Source organism: Aplidium turbinatum, chromosome 1, assembly GCF_918807975.1.
Source record: "Aplidium turbinatum chromosome 1, kaAplTurb1.1, whole genome shotgun sequence".
In the NCBI taxonomy this organism is placed as follows: Eukaryota; Metazoa; Chordata; class Ascidiacea; order Aplousobranchia; family Polyclinidae; genus Aplidium; species Aplidium turbinatum.
Genome location: NC_137472.1, coordinates 42447921 through 42456902, shown reverse-complemented (window position 1 = coordinate 42456902; position 8982 = coordinate 42447921). Strand labels below are relative to the sequence as shown.

The window sequence follows — 8982 nt, the reverse complement described above, 5'->3', positions numbered from 1 at the left end:
TTAAGTAAGAACACAAGAAACTGTTTAGTCAGTCTTTTTGACTTAACAAAGGCATGTTTTTTTAATTTTAAATCATTTCGTTTTACTTGTTGATAAGTGGTTCTCAAAAATTTCTCTTTCACGTATTTCGGTAAAAAGTCCCAAGTCTACGAAAACCTCAATTTGAAGGCATTCTATTGAATGGGCTATAGTTTTGTGAAATTATACTTTCATTTGTATTTATCACAAGTTAATTTAAACACTTGCATGCGATATCTGTATTACGTTATTGTGGTTAGCCCAACACGAGCAGTAAACGAGCCCAATAAAAGTATAGGCTACAGTAAATAGACAAATAATAAATGCAATCAGAATTACCTATTCTCTTTGAGAAAGCTCGATGGGATTACCGTTGAGAGCAACAAAAATAGATCGATACAGTGGCCTACGCAGGAGGGGGCATTGGGCCATGCCTCCCATCTTTTCAAAAAATGTTGAATTTTTAACTTTGTTGTGATTGTGTAGTGCAAACATGTTAATGTTCAAGATCAGTGTTGGATAGCAGGACCACATTAACCGCCCCTCGTACCTCTGGGGGGGGGGGAGTCATGGCTGTTTATGGGCCCACTCGTTTCAGTTTGTTTAATGTTTTTTTGGCTCTTTGAAATGAAAAAACGTTGTAAATATTACTACAAAAGCTCGACATTCAATAGCTTAAATCACGCAAGGCTCTATTTTCCGCTTCCAAAACCCAGGTGAATTGGCTCTCATCTCTGTTTACAGACCCACTCATATTCATATTTAGTTGGTGCAGCGTTTTTCGTCGATTTTGTATAAAAAATGGTACAATACTGCTACAAAAACTTAAATTTTATAGCTTAGGCTGCATCCATCAGGTTTGCAGCCTAGTGATCATCATTTGAAAAGACTAGTTTAAATCAGGGAAGCTAGTAAATTTATGCTCTGTTGTTGGAGTTTACAGAAGAAATAATACTACGCTCTCGGTTTATTGGAAAAATGTCTTTCAACCGTTGAAAGCACAAGAGTTGTCCAAACTGAATGCTCGTGAAACGACAAAGATGTTCAATAATGGCATCCCGAAGCGTTGACAGGCATCCTCGAAGCGTTGACATCCCGAAGCGTTGACAGTTATATCCCGCGTATATTTTTGCATTCGAGATAATTTTTTTAATTTAAAAACTTTTTGGGAGGGGAGACTTGCATACGGAAGAAAACTCCCCGTCTCCAAACTTTTTGTAACTTCCTTGTTAATGTGGGCTGTTTTGCATTCAACCCAGCGTCATATTTTTTTCAAGGCAGACACTGCGTCATTCTTTCTCTCGTTTGTAGTTTTTGTATTTCAAGAGCGATACAATTACATGTTTTAGAGACGTCCTTTTTCCACGACAAATTATTCTCTAAAAACGGCCTTGTAAAATCTTTTAGCTATTTTAGTGAAACTCTACAGCTCATTGCATTGTTATCTAGTTAAAGATGGAGTCTCAATAGATTGTAAAGTCAGTCTGGTGTTTTTGATAAGAATTCAGAACCTATTGTACACCTTTACTAAAAAGTAGAGGCCCACAAATGAATTTCGGAGGGAAGAGGGAGATGAGATGGTGCTCACCCGGCCCTGTAATATAGGCCTTTTTTTTGTTATAGCCTATATGTTTAGAGTGCGATTATGTTTGTTTAAACTACGGTACCGTAGGCGTAATAAATAACATTCGATATTTGAACTTTCACAAAGAGATTCGATTTATGCTTTAATTTCATGACATTGCCTGTTAATCGAACTATTACAGTTTTTTTCTAAGCCGTTATGCCTGATATCATACTTTTTATATTCACATATCCAATAATTCAATTCAAAAGTACAGTGACATACGCAAAGACTGTGAGAGTTTATATTTCATCAACAGATTACCTCGGCTACCTTAAACTTTGGTCACACTATAGTAGCATTAGGTTACTCTTAATAAAAAAAAAGTCAAATTATATCAAAAGCTCTTCTCTTTCAGTAAGAAAATCTTGCAAACGCCACTGAATGTACCCTCAATACGCGTGGTTCATTGGGATGAGAAAGCTAACTACGTCGTCTACCTAAAACATTATATACGACATCAAGAGTTTTATATCACATTTTTCTGTTTTCAATTAAAAAAATATCCAAATGAGTAAACTATAGTTGTATTCAAATAAAAAAAATTATTGTCAATGCAATCGAAGTATGGTAGGCTAATCTTACACAATGTGATTTACTGGTTATTATTAGCAAGTCAGCGTTTTTCAGTTCGCTTTTGTTTCGATTCAAAAACCCCTTGACAAAATCCTGCGTACTCAGGATCGATAAGATTAACTCTGTTGAGACCTTATCAGTGATGTTCAGGTTAATAAAATGAGGATTTGAATGAATGCTTCAAACTTCTAGCCACCAAATTAAGCACCTTTGTGGAGGGTTTGTAGAGCATCTAAACTCGGCATTAGCCTACATTTCGTATCCAAAAGTTGTTGGTTTTCATGCAACTTTTAATTATATCAGAACTCAATTGTATCTATAGTAGCTAGTGCGCTCCTGGACAGCCTCATATCTTTCCACATTTTCCAGACCTAATGTCAGAAACCACAGTAAGGTCAATGAAACTTTGCTCTGATAAACATTGTATTTATTAATTTACAGTAGAACAATCAATGAAATTGAAAATCTAGCTTTACCTCTGCTTTCTAACCTTTCGCAAAAATTAAAATAGCCTTTCATTTCGCGATTAATTTTGCTTTGTATTCGTTTGCTATGTTTGGCAAATAATTTCGACCAAAACTCATGGACTTGCTAGTGATGGCGTTACCAAACTGATAGCCAGGCCCGGATCTAAGAGGGGGGCAGAGGGTGTAGGGGCTCCGGGCCCCTCAACGTTTGAAGGGCCCCCCCTATGTGGACAAAATGTGATTTTGTGTTTTTCTTTTTCTTTCAGCCTTTGAAGTTTCTGCAAATGCTGTGCAGTGCAGTGCTGGAATAATGTTACTGTAGACGTAGAGATGGTTTTTGCACGGGTGCCCCCCGATCTAAAAGTGCCCCGGGCCCCCCATCACCTAATATCCGGCCCTGCTGACAGCAAACACTGAATGCATTGATGATCTAATATTTTATAAGCGAAGATTGCAAGCCTTTAAAAGAATTAATACTATATAATAAGACCACAATAAGACCAAACTCGTTACAAAGATCATTAATAGAAGGGAAGGTAAACGGTAAAAGAAACAAAGGCAGACCAAGAAGGATTTGGACAACAAACATCACTAAATGGACAAAGTTACGAAAAGTGCAGTACGAACAGCTGATGGTCGAGAACAATATGGCACATTGTATCCAACTTTCAATACGAGGAAGGAGCATAATGACGATAATGATGGATTGATGGTTTATAGATAGGCCTATTGCTGCTGTTGGAATGACAACATTTGAGAAATAGAATAGTTACAATAGATATAAAACATTAAAACTGTCCCTGGATCAGTCGTTCATAGATAAATATTTTTTTATTGTTTGAACGCTTTTGCCTTCTGCGGCTTATTATCTAGTGTTTTTGAAACAGAAGTAGGCCTAGGAAGCTGATGAAAATACATTATATAGCTGATGATCTACCTAAAAGTTTTTAACTTGTGTTCTAACCTAGGCTGCTGATCGCTCCTTCACCTAATGAAACTACTTAAAGTAAGTTTGAATCTTGCAAGGATGTTTATGTTGTATGCAAAGTTTAACAAGAGTTTTCATTCCTTCCCTATGCTGTCGTAGGTTAGCAAATAATTAGCATGAGTAGGCCTAAACTGCTCGTTAGTCCATGCAACATTTAAAAATAAAAAAAAATAAATCTAATTTTATGACAGTGGTTCTTCAAGTGAGGTCCATAAAAGGTTCGGAATGTTTGTAAATGACTTCAAAAGATACAATACATTGACTTCAAAAACTAGTACAAAATATCTACGCTGTGTAGTATGTAGGCCTAGGTCTAATTATTATTTAAAAGTATAAACAGACATAACTCAGCAACAACACTACATTTAACATTATAAAAACAAAAAACAAAAAGCGAACGTTTTCGGCTAGTCATATAGCCCTTTTCAAGCCTATAAGAAATACATTATTAAAAGAAATGCTTTTGCTGTGATACTATATGATTCTTTAGCATTTCTTTTAATAATGTATTTCTTATAGGCTTGAAAAGGGCTATATGACTAGCCGAAAACGTTCGCTTTTTGTTTTTTGTTTTTATAATGTTAAATGTAGTGTTGTTGCTGAGTTATGTCTGTTTATGGTTTAAAAGAGTTACCTCTCTACCCAAATTGTATTTAAAAGTAATTTAGAAAATTTTGCTTGAGGTCATTCTTAAAATTTTACAGATTATCGTTTGAAGTACTGTAGATCTGTAACTATAAAACGTTAGGAACAGTCAGTCTGGAGTTCTAAGAAAAAGAAGATCTATAGCGTCATGTGATATTTGAACAGCTGTTGTTTATGATTTTTTTGATGCAGCAATGCCTGAACAAAGCAATGATTACCACGTAATCGTGTTTGGTGCAGGAGGCGTTGGAAAAACTTCTCTCATCCTTCGATTTATCAAAGGAACCTTTGTAGAGCTTTACACACCGACTATAGAAGACACTTATCGACAGGTGCATAAAACTATTTTAAAGTTGATTAAACGCTTTCAATGGAAAAACGTCGAATTCAGCCCCAATTCTAAAAAAATTTTGCCTCGGACTGGGAAAGCTTAATACTGGTAGTTTTGCATAGGCCACTTGTGGATGTTTTAAAGTTAAACCACTGATGCAGACCCAGTCATTTATATTGACAGAGTGTCATCTGCAACTGATTGATAATGTTCGATCAGTTGTGCTTTACGTCATAAATACCTCCATCTTGTGCTATCTTTTATTTTTATTGCTCAATTCTGGCACGTTTTTCAGCCTAACATAAGCAGGGCAGGCCTGAGGGAGTGAGCGCTTGAGAGGAATTGCTTAAACTTGCGAGAAAGAACAGCCTACAAAAAGCGTTTTTTGCCTTTTTTGAGATTTTTTGTCTTATACCCACTCAAGCTTTAATTCTTCGTACCTCCCCACCGCTTTTTAGAAGAGCTGTTAGTCACAAACTAGACTATATGATTTGTAAGACGGAAATCTAATTTGATTGTATTCATTTATAGCAAGCCCCAGAAGCTACTTTGAAAAACATACTTTCACCATAAATAAAACAAAAAGTTAAAGTAATTAGGCCTAACTTGAAATGGAAGATTGCAAAGCGATAGGACATTGAACTGGCATGCAACATGAGTGGGTGACGTGGCGCTCGATTGGGTTGTCGAACCTATGTCCATAGTGGAAGGTAGCGGTCTGATCTGGTTGCCAGGATCAAGCATTTAAGGGAGAGTATAAACTGGATGGGTTAGTAGAACGGACGGTCAAATTAAGAAATCCCGGTAAATCACCTGATTGTGGTGATCGAAGCTTGTGAGCATAGTTAATAAATATACTTATTAACTATGTTGTGAGAAAGCAATACGAAAACGGTGAGCCGGTAGAATATTCTCCCAGGCATCCATTTTATTTGGTAGTCTACAGATGAAGTAGGCCTACTGATCGAAGATGCATGCAATATAAAATGGCTGTCTATGCTGGTGCGTGATCAAAATTTGTGATAGGAAAGCAAAAAATGCCATGCCATGCCATCCATGATTGAAATAGAAAGACTGCAAAAATGAAATCAGACAAAGACATTTTGGCCAGACCGAGATATTTACCTAGAACAGCTCTAATCACTGTTAGTTGTTTAGTGCAATCAAATGATTAAGTTTTCTTCTTTTAAGCATTATATTTATAGCCTACCACGACTATCTTAGGTAGTGAATTGTGACACCAACGTGTGCACACTTCAAATCACTGACACGTCCGGTTCTCATCGATTTCCGGCGATGCAAAGGCTCTCCATTTCACGTGGTCAAGCGTTCATTCTCGTCTACTCAATAACAAGTAAACAATCGATAGAAGAACTGAAACCACTTCACGAACAAGTAAGTAGGCTAGTCTATCTGCTAACGCTTTTGTCTTCATCATCAGCAGCAAAATCGAGGATTTGAATGAATGCAACGTTTTAGTTATCAGAAAGTTTTCAATAGTTATACTTTGGCGATACCAAAAAACTCTTTTATGTTACCATTTTTCTTCTGATGCTCCAACATGTGCAGACAATTTATTTTTTGACAATGATTCATTGACTATTTGATCTTCGTGTTGAGCTACTTTTGTTGAGTATTTGTTTTTGTGATGGTTGTAAGGTTCAGCCATTCCGTATTGCTTCAACAATTGGCAATCTTCAATTGTTACAGGAATGAGGAGACGACTGATTCTTTCATAAGTATAAAAACATCAAGTTTACAATTGAAAAAGAGCGCGAAACCTTGCCATTTTTGAGTGTAGAAATTAAAATTAATGTCACTGGGTTTGTTACTTTGGTTTGGAGCAAACCAACGTGGATGTTTTTCCTATTTACAAAATATTCAAAATTAGTTCGTATTTTCAACTAAAGTCCCAGAAGCTTTCGCCTCTCTGCTCAAAAATCGTATAGGGGAGATGTTCCACCAACGGACAGGGTACGACTAACGGACCACCCTTCTATTTCTTAAAATAAAAGTTGGAAGCACGAAAAATGTTATTGTGGTATCGAGATTAACCTTTTTGGTTTTGGAAATCTTCCTTGCGGGGACCTGTGATTTTTTTTCATATTGTTATGAAGGAAAGTGTGTTTTACAAGGTAGAAAGTAAATTTTGAACATTTTTCTTCTGCAATTTTTTTCATCCATCGGTTTATTTTTTCAGGACTATTTTTTGTTTGCTGTTTGCTTATTCATTGATTAATGAAATTGCAATGAGTTAAATATTTAAATTTTATCCATCATTAAACTAGGCCATAAAATCCAAGAACTATCGTGCATCTGACCAACGGACCACCCACCTGTTTGACCAGTGGATCACTAGCTAATTGTTCAACAATGTCTTCCTTTATGTATTCAGACTAAAGATGTTAGAAATTAAAACAACTAGCAATAAAACAGGGTTGTTTAGTTCAAAAAATCTCAACAAAGCTGTCGAAGATGTTTTGAAACAAAATATTTTTGTTCGAAACTCGGCGAAAAAATATGATATAGGCTACCACAAACAACGTTGGCTCGTTATGTTAAAGAGTAAATCAATGGATAGTGAGAAAACTACTGCACCAACACCCGTGGCATCTACAAACACCTGTCTGATATCTTAAAGTTTTCTGAACTTTAGAAAAATATGAGATTTAAAAAGAGTAAAATAAACACCAAAAACACTTAAATCTCATATTATGAAATTAAATTGAATATGAAAATATGAAATGAAATTTCATAATAAAAGCATATTTCTAGTGCTTGTTGCTCATGTTGTTGTGTTGTTTGTATGTTGTTCGTGTATTAAATAGTCCAAAATAAGCACCAGTGCATCAGCTTTTTGCCAAGTAGAAGTGACCCGTTGGTCGAATAGCAGTGGCCCGTTGGTCGTATAGGGGTTTGACCAACGGGGCACTTTTTATTATCATTTAAAAGTTATTTTTCGGCAGTTAGTGGTTGGAAAATTAAAAAACTTTTTTGGCTGAATATACCAGGATATGTGACCTACTGTTATGCCAAAAAAGGAGGATGCATGAGCTTTGTATGGACAGAAAATAACAAATATGTGAAAAATGACCCGTTGGTGACACATCTCCCCTACAGTTTTACATGTCAGTATGATTAGGCATTGACGTACATTGATTGCGTATGTCCACCAAGCATTTGACCACGAGAGTAAGGGAGCATCTGAACTTCCTTAAAAAAATGTGCCACCAAAGACAATAATCAAAAATTTTCTACTGACGCATTTAACATTTTACGCAAAGCATATCCAAATTTGACACAAAACTCAGGAAGCGCTGTTAATCAAATGCCACAACCCAAATTTAAACAAACAATTAGTTGCAAAAGGCGCGTCCATTCTCCTCAACATTTACTAGATGTAGGCTACCCTAGCCTATCCTGTGGTGCAAATTCTTTTGTAGTTACTAGTTGCGTAGTTTCTTTTTACCTATTGTAATTTGTTTTTCGACTGTTGCTTTTAATCGCTGCGTACTTTTTGGTGCTTATAGTCAGTTAGCTAGTCACCTCCAAGAAGTTGAAATTTATTGCATTTTTATAACTATTTTTCAGATTTCTGATGAGGGCTTTTGTTAAGCCGAAAATGTTAGACTGTTAAAACTATTTGTAAATATATAAAATATATGGTTATAATGCTCAACCTTGTTGTGTCTTGTCTGTCTTTCTTTCAAATAAGTTAGTTTATTTACGTAGTCTACTTGTGAGAATTGTTAAGTTTGGTGGCCGTGCCTTATTATATTTACTGCTACATAAAACTTAGAATTAAATCTTTGCATGCATGTCTTAAACGGTTTTGTCATTTTTTCCCTTTGTTATTTATGTTACTGTATTGATTTTCACAATATCGTTTCTTCTGCATTCCGACAAAAAAAAAAAAAAAATTGAGTTGAACTAAGTTATACTATTAGCCTACTAAATTTTAAGAAAGTTGTTTCTAATTTGTTCAGTTTTTTACTATGCCTGGCTGATTAAAAACTGATCTAAGTGTTTCACTATTTTGTATGCATTTCAGATCAAGCAGCTGAAAGGAAACAATATTACAAATGTTCCTATCTGCTTAGTAGGAAACAAATGCGACGAACAAGATCGTGTCATCACGCAGTCAGAAGGCGAGGCGTTAGCAAACACTTGGCGGTGTGCTTTCATTGAGACTTCAGCGAAGAATAATATTCAAGTCACTCAGTTATTTGAAACTCTTTTAAAATTAGAAAAGTCGCATAAACTCACATTGACTGATGATATGACCTCACAAAGAGGAAGAAATAAGAAAAAAGGAAATTGTCTTATTTACTGA

General features: G+C 35.7%; 1 protein-coding gene across 1 annotated transcript; it reads left to right on the top strand.

The window, feature by feature from the left end:
• Window positions 1–2887: 2887 nt before the first annotated feature.
• LOC145765967 (GTP-binding protein Di-Ras2-like) lies at window positions 2888–8982 on the top strand. The gene is made up of 4 exons (XM_082577623.1): window positions 2888–2900; window positions 4511–4650; window positions 5874–6044; window positions 8701–8982. Exons 2-4 carry the CDS (start codon window positions 4513–4515, stop codon window positions 8980–8982), a joined length of 591 nt encoding a protein of 196 aa, XP_082433749.1. The 5' UTR covers window positions 2888–2900; window positions 4511–4512.